At 39.0% G+C, this 22,987-nt stretch overlaps 1 protein-coding gene across 3 annotated transcripts in view; it reads left to right on the top strand.

Moving 5' to 3' along the window:
• The window catches only part of LOC149247167 (alpha-glucan water dikinase, chloroplastic-like), a 174,452-nt gene that overhangs the window by 50,217 nt on the left and 101,248 nt on the right, over window positions 1-22,987 (top strand). For all 3 annotated transcript variants that reach the window (XM_089458137.1, XM_089458135.1, XM_089458136.1), the window contains exon 14: window positions 20,850-20,984. In XM_089458137.1, coding sequence (XP_089314263.1) covers window positions 20,850-20,984 — 135 coding nt within the window. The remainder of the gene's footprint in view (window positions 1-20,849; window positions 20,985-22,987) is intronic.

Below are 22,987 nucleotides of genomic sequence, written 5' to 3'. Positions count from 1 at the left end.
AGGCACAAAACATGATGACGTGTGCAAGGGTTGCGTGCTTGGGAAGTATGCTAAGGCAACATTCCCAAGAAGTGACAACAAATCAGATGTTGTGTTACAACTTATACACTTAGACATTTAAGTCCTATGTCCACTAGATCTCTCAGAGGGTACGATTACTTTGTCACCTTTATTGATGATAATTCCAGGAAAATCTGGATCTATTTTCTGAAGACCAAAGATGAGGTCTTCGATCGTTTCAAGGAGTTTAAGGGTTTGGTGGAGAATGGGATAGGGAAAAAAATCAGGTTGCTTCGCTCAGATAACGGAGGTGAGTACACATCTAGTGATTTCATAGGTTTCTGTGTGAAGGAAGGCATCAAGACGGAGTCGACAACTCCATACAACCCCCAACATAATGGGGTAGCAGAGCAGGAGAATAGGTCTATAGTTGGGGTTGCGAAGGCAATGTTATATGACTAGGATTTACCCAGGTTCTTCTGGAAAAAGGTATGTAACACGATAGTGTATATTCAGAACAGGATTCCTCACAGGGCATTGGGGAAGATAACACCTATAAAGAAGTCTTCTCAGAGAAGAAGCTAGGAGTCAGTCACTTCATGATCTTTAGTAGCATAGCTTATTTCCATGTACTAGATGAGAAGCGTACCAAGTTGTATCAAACTATAGAAGGGGATATTTCGTTGGGTATAGCGAAACCTCTAAGGCATACAAGATCTACATTCCTAGCAACAGGAAGATTATCGTGAGATGGGGTGTAAAGTTTATTGAGGTCAAAGCCTTCAAGAAGTCTCATGAGACGTTGACAAGTGATCAGAAAGAGCCAATAGAAGCTCCATTGGTTCATTAGTAGGGGTAGCCACAGGAGAAACAACGAGGACTGCTGTAAGGACAATCACAGGGATCTACTATAGTTACCAATACCAACATATCCTCAGGTGCAGAGGATCCAGTGAGTTCACAATAGACAGAGTAGCAGAGGCAGGATGAGGAGCTAGTGGATCCTCCCACCACTAGTGGACGAACCAACAGGGAAATTCGTCAGACATTGAGAGATGCAGAGGAGTTCATTGGAGCTCCTAGGACGAACAAAAGAGAACACAGACAACCAGATAGGTACCAAGCTTTGGCGACACGGGTTGAAGAACCTTCCAGCTATCAGGAGGCCACAAAATATTATGTGTGGATAGATGCCATGGTAGAATAATATAGCTCTATCATGGCGAATGATGTTTGGGAGGTAGTGCAGAGGCCCGTGGGTAGGTCAGTTGTGGGCTCTCGATGGATATATGAGATCAAGTATGTTGCAGACGACAACGTGGAGAAGTGTAAGGACTTGCAAAAGATGGGATTCATCAAGACCAATGTTTTTAAAACCGGAACCGGTGACCGGACCGGTCCACCTAATGAACCGGTTTACTAACCGGAACTGGTCTAACCGGGACTGGTTTGGTCTAAACGAACCGGTTTTTAAAAAATACATTAAATAATTAATTTTTAATGAAACAAAACTATTTTTAAGATGTAAAACCATGATTCCAAGCCAATAGAGACAAAATATGCAAAGTTTGCTCATTTATATACCATGCAAAGGTGAATATATCAAAATGGTTCCGAGTGCAATACATATCATCGACAAAATAGCAAAATACATAAGAAATGAGGCTCTAAATGGCCTATAAAGTCCAAAAACAATGCTACAAGCTATGAGGCCATTGGCCTACTACAAGACTACAAGTCTACAGTGTACACATGATCAATCATCAAGTCCATCACCACTACTAGACACAGGATCATCATCAGGAGCTACATAGACATCATCTGGTTCAGAGTCTTAGGATGTCTCAGCCTGATCTGCAACATCAGTATCAATGCCACCAATGACAATAGAATTGGACCTAATGGAAGCACGAGTTTGTCGACCTGCACGACTAGTGCCTTCCATTGGTTCCTTGCCTTTCCTTGATGCCGCTACTGATCCTGGTTCTGATGCCGCCACATAATCTGCCTCATCCCCCGCTAAAGCCATGTCGATATCAAAATCAGCCTCAAACACAGGATCTTCAGTCTCCTCCACCCATTTTGATGTTGGATCAATATCGTCCAACACAATGGGATCTAGATCAGGTGATTTGCTCATCATTTGGTTCCTCCTCAGTCGAAGGTTGTATTGCACAAAAACAAGATCATTTAACCGTTTTTGTTCCAAACGGTTTCTCTTCTTCGTGTGTATGCGCTCAAAAACAGACCAATTGCGCTCACAACCTGAAGCATTGCAAGTTTGACTGAGGACTCTAATTGCAAACCTTTGCAATTGAGGACACTGGCCACCAAATGACTCCCACCAATGTGCTGCAAAGAAAAAGACAATAATTAGTAACTTAGTTTATAATTTGAATTGTAAAGAACATAAACAATTTTAACTTGAAATGAAAAACAAAATGGAAATTGGAATTGCTTACCTGGTTGGTCCACATCTCTTGCCATCTTTGCCAAGTTTTTGCCAAAAGTAGCACTTGCCATATTGAAAATAGTAAGCTGTCTATGTATTTCCAACTGGTCTACATGGTTAGGGACCATGCGCTCCAAGCAATCAATCAATCCAGCTCTGACCTCCCCATCATGCTGATCTCCTAGCCGATTTTTATAGTGATACCTTGGGTTCAAAAAATACCCGGCTGCATGTATAGGACGATGGAGTTGATTGTTCCATCTGTTATCAATGATCTCCCATATACGGCCATATTTAGCTAACCTGTCCTTGTAAGCTGCCCGTATCTGCTCCTTTGCCTGATCCATAGCTTCATAAATGTAGCCCATGGCCAATCTTTCCCCATCCACCAACCTTAGCACCTTAACAAGGGGCTCGGTAATTTTCACAAGCTCTACAGACCTTTTCCAAAAATAAGTGTCTAACACTTTCTTTTTGGTGTCTTTTCCATCTGGTCTACGAGCCCACCGAGATTCAGACCATTCTTCAGAGGAAAACATTTTCTGCAAGTTTTTATGTTGACCATTGAGACATTGCAACGTGAGGAAGTGAGTTGCAAATCTCGTAATTGCAGGCCTAACAAGCTCTTTGCCTCCAGTGTGTTTCCTCATTAGGCTCAATACCCATGAGTGGTTGTAAATGTATTTTGTAATGCACTTGGCATGCTCTACAATGTTTTTTACCCACTCCACCTTGCCTATATCCTCAAGCATGAGGTCTATGCAATGTGCAGCACATGGAGTCCAAAATATGGTCTTATATTTGGCCTCAAGCATCTTTCCAGCAAGAACATAGTTTGAGGCATTATCAGTGATGACCTGCACAACATGCTGCTCCCCAACTTCCTGAATAATGTTATCCAAAAGCTCAAATAGAAGGCTTGCATCCTTTACCCTATCAGATGCATCAACTGATTTCAAAAACATGGTTCCTTGAGGGCAAGAAACAAGGAAATTAATGATAGTGCGGTTCTTTCCATCGGTCCATCCATCTGACATAATGGAACAACCTGTTTTGAGCCATGACTCTTTAAACTCAACCAAATACTCATCAATGGAAGATATCTCTTTTTGCAAAAGAGCTCCCCTCAAGTCATGCATACTAGGGCCTTTGAAGCCCTTTCCTGCAGCTATAACAGAGTCCCACATAGCTTGGTAATAAGGTGAGCGAGCAGCATTAAATGGGATATCTGAATCATACCACCATCTAGCAATGTATTGGTGAGAAGTTTCTTTGCATTGTTTTTTCCAATGTTGATCCAAAGTGGGTTGAGAACTTGGCTGGGAGGAAGTGGGATTAGATTTAGAAGAGGCAATGTTGGCAGAAGATGAGAAATAACTTTGGATGTTTGCTCTTTTTGTTCCTTTTGATGGTTGGCCAACTCCAACAGAAGGATGAACATAGTGAAAGGGGTCATTGGTGGAAGGGATAGAAGTGGAGTCTTGAATCTCATAATCATCATACCCACTCTCTTTCATAAGATTCATGGCTTCTACTAATTCCCTCTTCCTTGCAATTTCATCTTGGATGGCCTTCTCCCTAGCCTTATCCTCATAAAATTTTTCAAGCTTGGCAATGTATTCTGCCCTAATAGGACCTAACAGTTCTTTTGGTGCATCACATGGCTTTACTTGGCCTCTTACCCCAGCCAAGTGTTGTTTCAACCTAAGAATACCCCCACCTCCAATAGATTTATGGCATAATTTGCATATCATTTTTCCATCAATTACATCACAATGAACCCATGCACTGTCCTTTCCTTTTGGAGCCATGTTCGCTTGAAATAATAACAATTTGCAAAGAAATCTGCCATTTAAAAAAAAATTGCAGCTAAGCAAAATGGAAAACCAAAGATAAATGTAGAAAAACAAATGCACATGCAAGGCTCAAGCTACAAAATTTGATAGCATAGAGCTAGAGAGTTTATAGCATACATGATAGATCATAGAAGTGAGAAGTTTATAAGTATAACACATTAAAAAAAAATTCATGGACAGCAGACTCAAATGAGGAATTATCAAGTGCAAATCCTTACCTGGAAATGCAAACTAGCTCCCTTAGCCTCCTCTTGAAGATGGCAACTCCACTGACAGCTACACACTATCTCCAAAATAGCTCCAACTCCAACTCCAAGATGACTACTTCAGCAAAAACTCCACTCTCCAAGCTCACAAACAAACTCACAAACACTCACAAACACTCCAAATCAGTTGTGTGAGACAAATGAGAGTGAGAGGGGTCTCTTATAGCAAGTGTGAGGGTGTTTTTGGAGGGAAAATACCTTTCCCTCCCCCCCAAAACCCCTAAACCACCCTTAAACCACAAAACCGCTGCGCTTTTTTCATTAATCGGCGGGCTGTCCATAAACCGGCCGGTTTGCTACAAACCGGTCGGTTCCGCCCTAAACCGACCGATTTTGACCGGTTAGGGCCAAATTTTGGGCACATGAGGTATGAAACCGGGTTTATTAGGCCGGTTCGGACCGGCCAGGCCTCCAACCGGCCGGTTAGACCGGTTACCGGTTTTTGTGGCCGGTTTTTAAAACTATGATCAAGACTGACACAGATCCAAACCTTTATTATTTGATGGTAGAGGATGAACCACTCATCCTAGTGTTGTATGTGGATGACCTCTTCTTGACAGGGTCATTAGGGCTCATATAGGACTGCAAGAGGAACTTGGCAACTAGGTTTGACATGAAGGACTTGGGGCTGATGCATTACTTCCTAGGCTTGGAAGTGTGGCAGAAGGATGGGGAGATATTCCTTGGTTAAGGGAGATATGCTACAAAGATTCTGAAGAGATTAAGGATGTAGGATTGTAGACCCATGTCTACTCATATGATTACAAATTGGAGGAAGATCAATGCATCAGAGGATGAGGACGTTGACCCCACCTTGTATAGACAACTTATCGATTCCCTCATGTATCTGGTTAACACTAGACCAAATATATGCTTTGCGGTCAACACTCTCAGTCAATTTATGGTGGGACTGAAGAGAGTGCATTGGATATTAGCGAGGCACATTCTGAGGTATTTGTGTGGCACAACCGAGTATGGATTGAGATATATTCGTGGTGATGGTTTCAGACTATGTGGATTCATAGATGCGGATTGGGCAGGCAGTTCAGTAGACAGGAAGATCACCTAAGGGTGCTGCTTCAATGTTGGATCACGAATGGTTTCTTGTTGCAACGGGATGCAGAAGTCAATAGCACTAAGCTTTGGAGAAGCAGAGTATATGGCAGCTAGTATAGCCACACGTGAAGCTATATGGCTTCAGAATTTCCTAGTGACTCTGTTCAGTTAGAGGTTGGAGGTGACCGATATCTACTGTGATAACCAATGTTGCATCAGGCTCTTTGAGAATCAAGTGTTTCACGATAGGTCGAAACACATAGACATTTGATACCATTTCATCAGAGGTTGTGTGCAGCGTGGATAAGTCCATCTACAACATGTTCCCACTGAAGAGCAGGTTGCAGATATACCCACAAAAGCTCTAGGGAGAGCTAAGTCCATCTATTTCAGGGAACAAATGGGTATAGTGGAGAACCATTTTTAGTAGCAGGGACATGAGAGTTTAGTTCTCAGTTGTGTTGCAACAACAACAACAACATGAGATAGTGGCAACGCATGGCAGAGTTGGCAGCAATACAGATGGTATAGTGCATTGTCAGTAGCAACGCAGATGCAGGTTGGTTTAGCTCAGAGTAGCAGATGAATCGGAGTTGCACAATGGCTTGGTGGACAGTGGCAGGTTGTCACAATTGCCAGACATCAGCAGTGTGTATGGGAGGATGTTATGAGATTATCTAGAACACCTTCATCACTAAGAGGTAGTGTTAGTTTTTAATGGTTGGGTAGCATCAGACAAGAGTTCTAGTCTCGACTTTGGTCAAAGAGACTTAGAAACACAAGAGCTACAAAACCCAAGGAAAGTTTCAGGAGAAAACACCTAGAGATGGCTCAATTAAGTTAATTAATAATTTTTTTTTTCCTAAGTCTAACTTAGGGAAAATGATTAATTAACAGGAATTAATTTAGAAAGGTGAGATTTCTCTAGAAACTCACATGGATCAACTCAAAAATGATCTTAACCGTAGATGAGGACTTAATCATAGCCGTTGGTTCGCCAATGAGAGATTATAAGAGGAGGTTGATGGGGTTGGAGCTAAACACACTTCAGGTCGAGTTCCTTGGCAAAAATTGACCTTCTTAGTTGCAGTGTTTCAACAGAGAAGAGTTCGAGCTAGAGAGGGTATGCAGAGATAGTGAGGGGCAGAGACAGTGGGTCTGGAGGAGATTCTAGTTTCGGAGAGGCAAGGACAAGTGACAAAAGTATTCCACAGGGAAGCTGTGCATGGACTGCATAGTAGCTTTAGTGATCAGTGTGCTTTAGCTGAGAGGGAGGTCGATTAAGCTTCCAGAGGTCAAGAAAGTTTTCTAGAGGGCTAGAGAGTCACTTCCAGCAGCAAAGATAGGCAGGACAACTTGATCAGAGAGGGATTCTAGCCACACGTGTGAGGGTCTGCACATAGGCAGCGCAGAATGGCCTGCGCAAGGGTTGGACAACCAATTTTAAGAGGGAGCTAGAGGCTAGGATTGCTTGTGGGGTGAGAAATTTTTTCTCTCTAATTATTTTGTTAGATATTTGCTCATTGGATAGCCAACTGGGCATCCATAGATTACACTTAGATTATTTCACTGCTGCATGATAATGAAACCCTCATCTGCTGCACCGAGTTTCTCAAGTTGGGTTTTTTCTGGGGACAATTGTCCAAAAATAATGGTGTCATATTTTCGTATGTGTGCTCTATATTTCTTAGTTTCCAACATTTTATTTTCCACAACATTTTTATTGTGAAGAAACTGCAGTGATTAATTCATTATTTTTACGTAACAAAATAAATTGCATAATTTACTCAGAAGAATTAATTCTAGTTGCTGCATTTCAAGGAAAATTTTATAGTAAAAGGCACTAAAAATGGCATAATTTCAGTATTACATAGGTTATGACCATAGGGATAGAAGTTCTGAATTAATGGGAAACTAGTAATTTAAAATCCAGGTTCTTAAAATATAAAATCTTATTTCCAGAAAAGACCTTGGAAATGAATACAAGGAGAGAGGAAAGCCAAGGTGAATAGTAGAAAGATGAAATAATCATGGGAAGGAGGAAGGGGAACATGTACTTATAGATTACATCAGTCTGGGTTTGGATTACTTAAGTTTAGGTTTGGACTGAAATTAAGGGATTGGGTGTTGGATATGCTCATTTTTCTGCCCATTGAGTCAACATGCTTGTCATTACAAAAGAAGTGACATAAGTTGTTTTAAAATATTAAAGGAGAAGGGGGAGCATGTACTTTTAGACTACATCAGTCTGGGTTTGAATTACTTAAGTTTACATTTGGGCCAGAATTAAGGGACTGGGTGTTGGATACGGTCGCTTCTCTATCCATAATGAGACAACATGCTTTTCAATACAACACGAGTGATCTAATCTGTTTTAAAATGTTAAATTTATTTTTTGATTATTTAATGTTTGTGTTCCATAGGGATGCATCCACCAAGAATTTCTCAGACTATAAGGGAAAGGGAGCATCTAGGGAAACCCCTTTTTGATTTTAGTCTCCATTAATTCGGTCCACTCTTATTTATCCTTAGATCAGATATGAGAAGAAAGAAAGAAGAAATAAATGAATTATTTTAACGTCCACGAGGCTAAAGATAGCCTATGGGACAGATTGCTTCTCCATCTGGCTCTTGTATTCGACCCTTTTCTTGTGAATTCTCACAATAAACGCTCCCAGCTGCTCGACAAAACCCTCGTTGAATAGATTATCCCAAGAGCTAGCTGCCAGAATATCTGCATAACTTTCCCTGTTGTCTTTGAAGGCCTCACATTCTAAAATGAAATGCTTTTCTATTTCCACTTTTCTGGAAGAGCAAAAAATATATACTCTTTCCTCTCACACTTCTTTTGGCCTTTTCCAGTGCTCTGTTTCACAACGGAGTTGATGAGAATTAGTCCTTTGTTGAGCAATAAGAATTTTGGCTCTCTAAGAAATATCAACCCCTATATATGCTTTTTGTTGATGATTATGAGTGGGTTTAAACTCTTCAATATAGTACTTTTTCTTTCTCCCTAGCTCCTTCTCCCAAGTACGTTTGTGGAACTTATCCATAACAAAATCTTTTATCTCTTTACTGTTTGTGGGACACATGCTCAAGCAAATACCCCATTTACTAAACCATTTGTTATTTTGCCGCATCCAAGTCTTCTTTCTTTTGCACAATATGTCATTAAACACAACCTTAGGCCATCTGCCCTCTTCCATTTGCTCATTTTTTTTAAAATACCTTATGACTCGCATCATAGCAATTGCTTCAATAGGATTAGCCCTTGTTAGTTTAACACGATAACATAAGGAATTTCACTTTTAATTTTGAATTTGTTTGTAATCAAACGCTTTTGAATTTTCTCAGTTTGTTTCCCCTGCATGTCGGATGTATTGCTGGCCCACAGTTCACAACTGTAGAGAATTACCGGAATCACTAAAAGCCCAAAAAGAGTTAGAGTGGTTTTCCAGTCCCATAACTCTGCCTCTTTACACCTACTTTGAAAAGCATAAAATGCTTTTCAACCCCCCAAAAGTTCTTTCTATAACCATCCCAACTTAGATTTCTGTGGAATTCAATTCCGAGGAATTTGTAATCCGCAACTTCTTCTAGAATGTTGCCTTCAAAGTAGAACTTATGTTGGTTATGTTTTCTTTTGTTAGAGAAAACCACTACTTTCGTTTTGCTAATATTGACTTGCATCCCCACCCTTCTACAAAAATGCTCAAGGGAAAGTAAGTGCTCTTGCAAACCAAGAGCAGATTTAGCAATCAAAATAAGGTCATCTATGTACAAAAGAAGCCTTATAACAAACTGCCCAAATGGATACCGTCACCCCCTTGCGAATTTAGCCACTCTTCAAGCTTGTCGATATATAAACCAAAAAGGGTAGGAGACAATGGGCAACCTTGCTTGACCTCGATATCGCTTCTAAAACTTTCAAAAATGCCTGCTGAATTTCTAATTTTTACTTTCACCTCTTCATATAGTGTATGCACAACTGCTCTCCAATGTTTGGGAACCCCAAGTTCCTCCATTCTGTGCTAAAGCTTATCCTTAGGAACCATGTCAAAGGCTTTTCTGAAATCAATAAAGCAACAAAAGGCTTCTTCCTTTTTCTCCCAAACTTTTTCAATGATGTGCCTTAAAGTTATACCATGATCAACTGTGGAATGTTTAGGTCTAAAACTTGCTTGCCCTTTAGCACGTTTATCTCTTTCTTCTGCCCACTTGCTGATTTTATTTTCTAACATGCTTCCAAATAACTTTGCAAACAAGGGGTTTATCATTATGGTCCTATAATTGGAGGGATTATTGATGTCACCACTCTTGAAAAGAGGTATTTCCAGACTAGTTGTCCAATCTGTGGGGAACCCCTGTTGTATGATGTTATTGAAATTTTTTGTAATGTGAGGTGCAAGAATTTTTAAGCCCCACTTTAGATACTCTGCTTGGAGTTCAACTAAGTCTTTTGCTTTTCCAACACCCAACTTCTTGATACCCATCTCTACCTCTTGTACTGTGAAGAGTTCTGTATTAGTGTTGACCAAGGGAGGAGGATCAACCTTGGGATCCTGCTCATAAAGTTGTCTTACATAGTCAAACCATTTAGAAGTAGTAGTACTGTTTTTAGTTTGCATCTTTCTTGGTTGGAGCTCCTTCCAAAATAATTTGGGGTTATTTTTCCCTAGGAAGATTAGTTCTTTTCTCCTCGAAACCATGAAATCAACCTTTTTCTTTCTTAATATTTGCTTGTAAGTTTGAGCTTTATGTTATGCTTGTTTGACTCTTTCGACATTCTCCTTGCCTTTTTGCATTCCTCGTCAAACCAAGCATTAACCTGAAAGCAATTTGTTTCAGCCTTCTTAATTTTTTCTCTTTTACACTCTGCAAGTGCGCTTTGAATTAAATGTGTTAATTCGTGACTATGAAGGTCGTGAAATGGGATTTTCTCCTTCTCGAAGAGCCTCTCTATCGTTTTTTTGAAGGTACTACAATTTTTGGGAGTCAAGAATTTTGCTATTTGGGAGATTTTGTTGAACACTGAGTTTTTGACCCTAATTGCTTCTTTCCGGTGCAAGAGAAACTTAAATAAATTGGTTTGTGATCTGATTTTAAGTCCCAATGCTGATCTCCAATCAAAACTTCCTCCATTTTCTCACACAAACTATGTGAGCAAATTACATTATCTACTGCATTTGCTCCATTGTAAGTATTGCAAGTGAAATTACCAGACTTTTCCCATCTAGTCAAACCATTACAAATGACTAAATCGAAAGCCCCATATAGAGTAAGCAATTGTTCACCAAAGAGATTGCAACCCTTGTCCTCTGAAATTCTTTCCCATTGATGATTACTCTCTTTTGTAAGCCAAAAAGGGTCACAGTGTTCTTTACAACAAAGACACTTGCAGTCCTAGCATTGAAATCACCCACTATAAGGACTTCACCTAGCTAAGAATATGTTGCAATATTTGCTTTTAAGGCTGCAAAGGGATCTTTGTGGTCAAGCCCTCTACTTTTGTAGATTTTTTAAACTCGTTGCGCAAAATAGCATGCTGCAATTTTGATGTGATTTTCATTATATTTTAAACCAAACGAACTGTTTATTTGAGTCGTCTTTTTCTAGTTGAATGAAACAACCTTCTTTTTCTCTCACTAATACCATGATACCCCCTGTCCTTTGCCATTTCCTGGTGTCTTGTTGCACACTGCCATCTTCTAGTACCCTTCAAACAAAGGTGTCTTTCACCCTTCATGCTCATGTGTTTCTATGAGGAAAATTATGTCTCTATCTTCTGAAATAGGCCCTAACCCAGGGCCTCATCTCCATGGGTAACCTCTGTAGTTCCAACAAACTAATCTTAAGGAAACCTAGGTATGACTTGATTGCTATTTTTTTCACATGCAAGATTCACAGTTGAGTCTTTGTCCCTGCTTGCCCATATTGACCTTGCTTCCTGATTTCCTGCTAAAGAGTTTATTGCTGTTGAGAAATCTAAGGCATAGCAATTAAGTGATTTCTCTTTTATTAGTAACTGCTTGTGAGTGCTTTTTACTTATTTAGATTAGGATCTTCCTTTACTTAGGTTATTAGTGTTCTTCTTCATAAAAAAACTACCAATGCATAAACCATAAAGAGACCAGAGACACAGAATATAGGCTATCAGTTAGGGCCAAAACCTCTCCCACTTGCGAGGAAAACCAAAACAAATTCTTCCTCTTATAGAGATTCCAATTGACGAATACCAAGACCAAAACCTTTGACCCATTTGCCACTTCAAGACCAAGGCATACGTTTCCTTGATGAGATCCTTAGACAATGATAGTCAACTTCTGTTGCTTCCCTTTTTCTCGACTCCTCTTCCACTTCGACCTCCTTCTTCTTTACACCTTCAGCCTCCTTGAATTAGGTCTGCAATCTTATTCCAGAAACCCTAGCTTATGCACAAGACCTTACCTTATGCCTTCACTTGCTTTGCTTTGGAAAGGGTCTACTTCTAGCTTGACTCGGCTCCCTTCTTGTCTTGACTTTCATCCAACTCGGCTGCCTTATTAGGACTGTTATCTTTCTCGGTTCTTTCTGCAACAAGTCTCCTTTACCTCCTTTGCATGTGTGTCCTAAAACAAACCCAAAACAGATCCAAGGGATTCCCAAGAAAACTTCGCTCTTCTTTCAATCTTCACGTTGACTAGGAGACTTTCTTTTTCTGACCTTCACACTTTTGGATAACTTTAGACCTACATCGAATTCCTTGCTTTGAAATGAGGCCAATTGGCCTATTTATAGTTGTTTTCCACCATAATAGGTCGACATGACTGCAAGCTGGGCTGACGTGTTATTTAGTGAAGATATAATTATCCTTCTTGAAGCCGACTTGAGGAGGAAACTTTGCTTGGTCTTGGAGGGCCTTCCTATACATTTAATGACTTATACAAAAGTGTAACAAGACCAAGAAGGGTCCTTCATACATGACATAGACTCAAATTGACTTTTATGACTAGATGACAAATCCTAAAGGCTCACAATGGGGGCCATTACTAAAATAAAATTCCTCGCTCATGAAACCCATAAGACAAACATTACAATAGTTTTATTTTTATTCTTTTCATCAATTACATAAAATCATAATTACACATGTCATTATGAAGACCGAGCTTAGTTACACTTTTCAACACTCCCTCTTAACTAAGGAGGTATTCATAATGGTATTTGGTCATTCTCAATCTGAAGAATTCTCATAAGAAGAGTTAGATTGGTAACCTATCTATGTAGCATCATATCAACTAGCATTGCCACATAGCAAGGCCTTGACTAACAACTCTATCTCTCCACAAGATTTGAGCACAATGCGAGCGAGACCAAGGATATATAAACACCCTCATCATTGTCTCTCTCAGAACATATTCCACCCAGGTTCTCAGGGTGTGTTCCACTAGGACTATTCTTATCTTGGATTCCCAGTCCTCAAAGAATATCGGTCCTCAACGACTACTCTTATCTTGGATGCCCTAACTCATCCTCAAAGAGTATCGGATGCGAGATGTTTAGCCAATCCTCCATTTTGCCTTCCCAAGTGAAGACAAGAATGATGTGTCTATCTCTCCCTCTTAATTAGAGAGGACATGTATATTCCAATAAAGGAATGTACTCATTCTTACGGAAGGAATGTACCTAAGCTCCCTTTTGGCTTAGGAATTTTTAAGTTTCTTCCAAGTAAGAAACTTGTTTCCAGGTTGCCTCTTAATTAGGGACCTACAATAGCTCCTCAGGTGGAGATGATGGGACAATCAACTGCGTGAAGAACTCCTCCTCACGATGTCATGAACTTATTTTCGTTATTTAGGAGTCTTCAAGTTTGGGACTTCTACATAGGGCACTGACCATCCATCACTTTCATCCATGAGTCAGCCATGTCATCATCAGAAAGTGATCCATCAGTCCATATCTGGCCTTCCTTCATGCCATGCTGCTTTCTTCATGCCATGTTTACTTAAGGATCTTTCATCCTACTACATGTGCATCAGTGGTGGAAGACATCCATAGATCTTCCCTCGACAACCCTGCATAAACCCATCCAGATATTTGTTCAAAAATAAAGGAATGAACATTAAAATCAACATTACCTTTGTGATGGTCTTTCAACATGACATCTTCCAGTTTGCATCAACATCCCGCATTCATATCGACACATCCCCCAAAGATATATATTGTCAAGGGTCTCTTTCTTTTTTAGACTTCATTAGAGTCTTCATATGTTCCATGGAGATATCCTAGTCAAATCTTCTTGGTCTTTTAGATGTTGATTGCCTTTACCATGGTTGCATATTCCATGATCTCTTCATTCCTTTCTTCACACATTTCATTCCCATGAGCTTCTAATCAGAGTTCTTCAATTGTAGTCAACCACCTCATATTTCATATGAGGACATATGAGAATGTGTGACCCATGCATTCCTGCATCCCCTTAAAAGAGGAGATCCTTTTTTTTGATCATGCTCTTCAGATGGAGCATTGGTTCATGATACCGACAACCATATGACGTGACTTCCACAATATCAAATGTAAGCATACATGCCTCATTTTTCCTTTGGGTCATCCAGACTTCCTGCAACAACTTCCTTGATTGAAAGAGCTTGAATCCCTTGATCTGATTCATTTTTATGTCATCATACCATCATCCCAAGAATTCCACAAGTTTGGAATTCTTGATGAAACACTTGCTTCTCCTCATGATCGGTGAACCTTTTAATGAAGATTCCATCAGAGAATCTTGAGGATCTAAAGTATCCCCATCAACAGATGTTTCCTTTTGACAGATGTATGATGAACCTTGTAGTAGATGACCTTGCCACTTATGTTCCCAATGAGATTCCCAAGAGCTATATCCTTGACTTACATAGATTCTAACCATCTTTCATGCTTCTCTATGATGATGTCCTGAGCTCTTGCTTACAATGCTTCTATGATGCCATGATGCATCCCATCATTTTAGTTAGTGAATAATCATAATGATAGCCATATCTTACAATAGAAGACTTAGAAACTTGAGAACCTAGGTAAGGAAGACTACCTTAATCATGATAGAGATCTCTTACTTCCTCATTCTTGGATTTCTTCTTTGCAGCTTCCTCTACTTCTTTGGTGATATGGGCTTCTTCTCTTCCTCTTTTGTTATTGTCCTTGTTGATCTTAGGATGATTTCTTTTGTAGTGCCTATATTCTTGACACCCATAACATTGAATCTTAGACATGTTCCTTTTCTTTTTCCAAGAACCAGACTTTCCAAAATTTCCCTTTTTTCTTGTCATTGTAGCATAAGATTGACTTTGCTCACCTACTCCCACATTAGATTTGGCCTTCAGTCTAGATTCTTCAATCTTGCACAGTTACCATAGATCCTGGAATGGAGTAGCTTCTTTCTTCCCATAAATACTTGAAGTAAAGTTACCCCATTCTTCTGGTAGTGCATTTAATACCATTGTAGTCATTTCTCTATCAGACATGACTTCTCCCAGATCTTGTAGTTGATCCTGGATTTCAGATATCCTCATAAAGTATGAGGCTATTCCATCTTTCCTTGACATCTTCAGCTTGTAGAGTTCTTGCCTTAATGAGATGACTTCTCCAACAGTGCTTACAGAATACAACTCTATCAGTTTGTCATAGATTTCTTTTGAAGTATCGAGTTTAGACACATATGGGATGAGGGGATCCTTGATGGATTCTATGAGAATCCTTTGAGCCCTAACTTCCCCTTTCATATACTTGGCAAGAGCTTGAGCATCTTCCTTTCTTGGTTTAGTGATAGAACCTTTGACATGTTCCATAACCTCATTTTCAATGAGATTCAGATCTGTCCTTTTCTTCCATGCAAGATAGTTTGAAGCGCCAACGAATTTATTGCTTTCCTTGCAAAACAACATTTTGACAAATTCAGATGCGGACATAAATATACTTACTTGATAGGATGCTCCTTCTTCTTGCTGCTTCCTTGATGTTGATAATGATATAGAGGATAGAAAACTTCTCCTTGATGAAGGTAGTTTTCTTCAAGAATGATCCTTGATCCCACAGAGAGTGAGATGACACCACCTTTTGATCTAGCTTCCTTTGGATGAATAGTCTTCAAAACACTTTAACTTAAGTAGATGTTGGTCTTCATTTATTGATGATGATTCCAATACTTCTTTGTAGACTTCTTGATCTAGGGTTATGATGCTTCCTGACTTCAAGATGATCTTCGCTTTGATGCCTTCCTTGAGGTTTGATCCTTGAGTGTCCCTTGATATGATGCCCATCCTTGACTTAGTCACCTTAGCTCTGAAACCCTGTTGAGAAATCTAGGGCATAGAAATTAAGTGATTTCTCTTTTATTAGTAACTGCTTGTGAGTGCTTTTTACTTCTTTAGATTAGGATCTTCCTTTACTTAGGCTAGTAGTGTTCTTCTTCATTAAACAACTACCAATGCATAAACCATAAAGAGACAAGAGACACAGAATATAGGCTATCATCTAGGGCCAAAACCTCTCCCACTTGAGAGGAAAATCGAAACAAATTCTTCTTCTTATAGAGATTCCAATTGATGAATACCAAGACCAAAACCCTTGACTTATTTGCCACACCAAGACCAAGGCACAAGTTTCCTTGATGAGATCCTTAGACAACGATAGTCAACTTTTTGCTGCTTCCCTTTTTCTCGACTCCTCTTCCACTTTGACCTCCTTCTGCTTCACACCTCCGACCTCCTTGAATTAGGTTTGCAATCTTATTCCAGAAACCCTGGCTTATGCACAAGACCTTATCTTATGCCTTCATTTTCTTTGCTTTGGATAGGGTCTACTTCTAGCTTGACTCGGCGCCCTTCTTGTTTCGACTTTCTTCCAACTCGGCTGCCTTTTCAAGACTGTGTTATCCTTCTCGGTTCTTTTTGCAGCAAGTATCCTTTACCTCCTTCGCATGTGTGTCCTAAAACAGACCCAAAACAGTTCCAAGAGATGCCCAAGAAAACTTCGCTCTTCTTTCAATCTTCACACTAGCTAGGAGACTTTCTTTTTTTGACCTTCACACCTCTGGCTAACTTCAGACCTGCAATGAATTCCTTGCTCTGAAATGAGGCCAAGTGGCCTATTTATAGTTGTTTGCCACCATAATAGGCCGACATGACTGCAAGTTGGGCTGACGTGTTATTTAGTGAAGATATAATTATCCTTCTTGAAGCTGACTTGAGGAGGAGACTTTGCTTGGTCTTGGAGGGCCTTCCTATACATTTAATGACTCATAAAAAAGTGCAACATGCCCAAGAAGGGTCCCTCATATATGACATAGACTCAAATTGACTTTTATGACTAGATGACAAATCCTAAAGGCTCACAATGGGAGCCATTACTAAAATAAAATTCCTTGCTCATGAAACCCATGAGACAAGCATTACAATAATTTCATTTTTCTTCTTTTCATCAATTACATAAAATCATAATTACACATGTCATTATGAAGACCGAACCTTGTTACACCTTTGAACAATTTCCTCTTCTTTATTATCATCTTGCTGCCCTATTTTGGAAGGAGGTCCAAATCGCGCTATCACAACTTTGCCTTTATAAATCCATGCTCTCTTGCCCTTATCTCGCGCTATCACAACTTTGCCTTTATAAATCCATGCTCTCTTGCCCTCATCTCGCGCTTTCACAACTTTGCCTTTATAAATCCATGCTCTCTTGACCTCATCTCATGCAATCACAACTTTGCCTTTATAAATCCATGCTCTCTTGCCCTCATCTCTTGTTGCCCTAACCTTTGACATTTCCTCCCTCTTTTCCTCTTGTTGTCTTACAGTTAAATTTTCTTCTAGAAAAAAGCGAGAACCCCTCAAAAGCTGCTTCTTGCTTAGAATGATATATTTAATATTTATCACGCAAGCTAGGCATTATGACTTTTATGGGCCTGGCTCTCTCACCGTTAAACTTACCTACCCTCCATGTTTTCCATATTTGTCCTTGCCATAGCAGCTTGTCTTTCAAGAAGTCCCTTGCAAGGTCAAGAGTACATTCATTTTTCCCCTAGTCTTTCGCCCCCTTAATAATTATGTTTATTGCTTTATCTTGCCTTTCCTAGCTTTCTCTATCTTGCATGTTTCCAACCCGAATGTTTGCTTCTCCTTCCCTATTAGCAAAATTGCTAATAACTTGAGCCCAAGTTTGGAAATTTTCGTGGAACCTCCTTTCCTTTCTTCTCTTGCTGTCTCGACTCTCTTCATGGTTCTCTATTTGGCCAACCACTTTACCTTTATCTTGGGATGGTTTTGCATTCACCACCTCTATACTCCCCTACAAATTTCTTCATGTTTTGCACCTCTGCCTTCATGTGTTGCCATTCTATCTTCCCTATTAGGTGAGGTTCTTGTAGCGATGCCACTTGCTCCAAAACTTTATTGTTTTCTGCTAAAGCCTGGTTTTCAACTGTTATTACATGAATTGTATGATCTCTTTCCTACTCTTTAGCTTCTAAAACCTCCAACCTTTTTTTTTGCACTTAACAATTCTTTCACATAAAGATCAGATGACCGGGTGTGAGGTGTGGATGTGGGACTATAGAAGGGAGAATCATCAATGACTTTTCCTCTGGGCCTGTTGTTGCCACATGCTTGCAAAGGGGACTTGTTTGCATATTGCTTATTGCGAAGGGCCCGAGTACTTTTCCTTTGAGACTGTTTTTTCCTTGTTTACTCCCATTCTAGACGGGCTAGTCTTCGTTTAAAATGCCCCGATGCTTTTGACATTGAACCAAACCCACTTCCCGGGTTTGGCTGATGAGGCAATTTTCACCTGTCTTAGATCATTTGTTTCCACAGGTTCTGAAATTTCTTTCCTTGTTGTCATGTTTGAATGCATTTCTGATACTCTCGACTTTCATCAAATGTCTCCGAAAATGTGTACAAAAAAACTTCAGAGTGTAAATAACCTACAACAATTGTATATGTTAAGCTCCAACCCCTTCACTGTTGCACTGTCGAACTCCTAATTCCTCCACCCAGCTTCCAACAGTGCCTTCCTCAAACCCAAACCCTCCTTTGCACAAACCCTCATTTTTTCTCAAACCCGGAAAAAAACCTTTCCCATTCCAACTTATCTAAAGCTCATTCATATCACTCGAACATAATCGTTATTTATGAGACATTCGAGCAAATCTCATATCACTCAAACGTTTGAACTTTTCTCCGAAAAACGGATCGGGAAAAAGCAGTGAAGCAAACCCATATGACAAAAACAGACTAACTCTCTTCATGGACTTCCATTTTCTTCTTTCTTTGAACCTCTAGCAAGGATAGGAACTGTGGGTTTATCGATTTCAATTGCTGTGCTTGCAGAGAGATGTGGAAAATTTCCTTTGATGTTATTCTCCACTAATTTGTTCACAATTGTCCTGAAGTTCATAGCATATTAGAAAGAAAAATTCAGATTCCTTTGACTGCATATCATAATAAAATGGTAAACCTAGAGCAGAACAAAAATAAATGAACACAAAGAATGCTGCTAAAACAAAGCAGTAAACCAAGGGCACAGAATTGAAAGAAATGAACACAATGATCACTGAGAAAACAAAACAGTAAACCTAGGGCACACAGTGGGAAAAACAAAATAAATGAACACAGAATTTATGGGTGGAATTCTTATAACTAGCTGTAAAAAATATTTACCATTTTTTGTAAATCGATAAATTATGGCAAGTGTTAAAAATTACAAAATGAAATCATTAAAAAAATAAGCCAACAACAACATCACATAATCACATTGCCACATAAATATGTAAAAAGGACCAATACATAAGATGTGCATGACTTGAGTCTTAAGACAACAAATGAGTTTCAAACATCTTTTGTAGCTTATTAAAGTAGATTAGTCAACATTCAATTCTAAATACAAAATACTCATATTGCTAAATTTCTTCTAAGTTCTAATAGCTTCCTCCTTAGCCTCCCTATCTTATCCTTGAAGAAAGGTTTTGTCTTTCTTCTTCTTATCCTTTTCATAAACAGATTGATGGGCAGCTTGTGTGACTTTTGGGCTTGAACTGGGACAAGTGTCAAGCTCATACCATGGGATTATAGCAAGGTGTTTTTTGAAGTGACTAATCCCACCCATCATATCCTTTCCACAGAGCCTGCGAATGAATCTTTTGTTGATTTGTCCCATCATATCCTTTCCACAGAGCCTGCGAATGAAGTTTTTGTTGATTTGTCCCATCATATCCTTTCCACAGAGCCTGCGAATCAAGTTTTTGTTGATTTGTCCCATCACGTGGTTTGGCATATTGCCAAATGGATCTAAAGCTTCTGAAATGTTGGCACGATGATGTTAAAAGTTTCAACTGCAAAGTTTCAAACCTAGGGCACAAACACAAAAAATGGACATAAAAAATGATGGTAAAAAAATAAGACTTTAACAGTCATTTTGTGACTCATGAAAAATAGATATTAATAGACAAGCAGTATGCACTCTGCAAATCCTTGCATAAATCTCAAAAGAATCAGTTGTGGAATTTTAGCAAATCCCTGGGAATATGAAAACCATGGATAAAAGTCTATCCCTACTCCAAGAGAAATTCTTTGATGGCGATAAAACAATTTTTTGGCCATCCTAAGATTGATGAATGATGATGACAAACTGCTCCACTCTCAATTCCCAACAGTTGCAAACACAAATAACCCCCACAAAACTGTTTCTCCCCCATATAAGCATGTTCCCCCTGAATAGCAAATTTTCCTGATTTTTTCCATATATCATGATTTTTCTGGGCTGATTTTTCATTTTGAGTTAGACAATGAAAATTGTGATTTCAATGATATATTGGCAATTTTGTTATTCTACGGTTTAAACTTTGTACTTTAAATGTTTGGCCTTGTGGTTTAGTACCAAAGGGTGAATATTTCTCACACTTTGATGGACAAATTTCAAAATTGAATTGCAATGGTAGCCTCCCTCCCAAATAGAGATTTTATTTTTTGTTCCTTGTAAGATATAAACAGCTCATCTCATACAAATGGGCTGCTGTTCCATTTTGTTAATGATAATGCCGTTCTGTGTTTTAGGATCTTTACCTTTTGCATTTTTGAGATTCAAATCGTTGTGTTTTATTGAATGGACACTTTGAGGAGTTTAAAGGAATTTTGCACTTTAGGCTTCTCTCTTGTATTAAAAGTTCTGTGCTCTTCCTCATGTCCAATGCAGATTCAATATTGCAACAGGGTTGACAAATAGAGCCAAAGATGAAGGGGAGTTGGGCCTGGCTGGAATCCTGGTTTGGATGAGATTCATGGCAACTAGACAGCTTACATGGAATAAAAACTACAATGTGAAACCCCGGTATATTTTAAAGTTTAATTTGCTTCTCTTTATAGCTGCATCTTCCTCCTTATGCCTATGATATTTCTTCCTTAATAGTTTTGTTAGTAATCAAGCTATTTTCAGCAATAGTTATGACATACAACTCAAAATACTGGCTTCTAGAAGAATTACCACATATATATTCCCCTGAACAACTCAAAATTAGACACACGAAATGTGAGATCCTAGAGGTCTTGGATAAGAAATGTGCTACGAGGAAGGAAATAATAGGGAAGTGAAATTATAAAAATATTTATGATTCCATGTTGCATACAAGGAAACTTCAATTGGAGGATTGGGTCCTAAATAGACACAACAAATCTTTGGGAAGTTGCCCTTGACTCTTATCCTCGTTACATCCATCTTCCCAAGGATCTTCACCCTACTGGTTCTTGTCCTATAATTTTTTGGTATGATAAGAAGCATCGGTCCATGCAGAAATATCTTCAATTTCTTCCATCCAGTGACCTGTCCTTTGTTTCTATTATCCGTAGAGAGTATCACTGCCTCCTGACATTAGAAGTGAAAGTTTCTTGAATCAAGAAGGCTTGAGATTATTTTTTTCCTTTTTGCACCTCCCCTAAGACATTTTGGCATATCCTCCTTCCATGGAAAGCCTCCTATTTGAATGTTGTTCCCCAATCTTGAGTTTTTCATGCCATCTCATTTTATGATATTCTTATAGGAAAAATAAAGCACACACATTTATGAATGACAATTTGAGAGAGTATAAAAACTTTGTTAATAAAATTGCATAGTTACATCTTTCACATACTCATAGTTCATCGTAGATAACCTATATAGCACCCTTAAGTGATTAGTGTTGATTTTTCAAGTGCAATAGATACAAGCACAATATTTCTGATCTACTGGTAATTACTTCGAATGATATAGATCTTGTTTTAACAATTCTAGTATATCATTAAGCAATCACACTTTAGAAATTCAACCATAAACCATAAAGATAGTAGAGCTCACAATGCACAAAAGAGAACACAAGATTTACCTTGGGAAAACCCACTTGAGGGAAAAAACCCAACACCTTTTTCTTTAGAGAAATTCCTCAGTTCAACAAGAGATACATCTAATGCGGCTAGTCAACTATGACATCAACAAGATCAACAAACTATGGTCAAACCTGGTCTCCAACCCTCAAGTCAAGTCAAAGTCAAGTCAAACTTCTACTCTACAAAATTTTGATTGTCTCAAATTTGCTCAGAATTTCGGTCTGCCTAGAAATTGTCCAGAGTTTCGGCTTGACCAGAAACTGCTGCCCAAAAAGGTAACACGTGCTAGTTCTTAGAGAGAGAAATGCAAGCTAGAGAGAAATATTCATCCTTTTTGTCCTTCTTCTTCTTCTTGTCCTTCTCTTGGATGCCCAAAACTTGTCTTTTTGTGTGAGGTCGAATGGTACCTTTGTGGAGGCAGTCAAATGCCTTTATATAGCAATCTGCCTGTCCAAAATGGGTGTGTCTCTTCACTAGGCCGATTTGACTTGAGGGAGGGCCGAATTGACTATCTTGGAGCCAAAAATTCAAAATTCAAATTTCAAATTTCGAAAATTTCTCTTTTAAATCTAACATGAAGAACATGTCTTATAAAAATCCTTTCAAGGGCTAAATAATAAAAATGACATGAAGAACTTGTCTTACAAATTTCTTTTACATTATAAAAGCAAAATTATGATGACCAACCATAGCTACAAAATTCAACATTCCCTCTTAGCTAGGGAGGTGTTCATAATGACTAGACAAATGTTCTTCATTTTAAACAAATTTCTCTAAGAAACGGTTATAACAAATCATTACCATAATTGGGTCACAATTGTGATGCATGGTGATCCAATAACATCAACCATTTACCATAATGGGATCGAACATCTTTAACACATGGTAAATCAACAAAATCATCATGATACCATCATTCGGGTTAGTACCTGTCATGCAGAATCCAGAACTGCCGAGAACAACCGGAACAGCCGG

This window comes from Pinus tabuliformis, chromosome 7 (genome assembly GCF_031772625.1).
Source record: "Pinus tabuliformis cultivar Carrire ecotype Pingquan chromosome 7, CPIR1, whole genome shotgun sequence".
Classification (NCBI taxonomy): Eukaryota; Viridiplantae; Streptophyta; class Pinopsida; order Pinales; family Pinaceae; genus Pinus; species Pinus tabuliformis.
The sequence above is the reverse complement of the archived record's forward strand: the minus strand, read 5'-3'. Positions and strand labels throughout refer to the sequence as shown.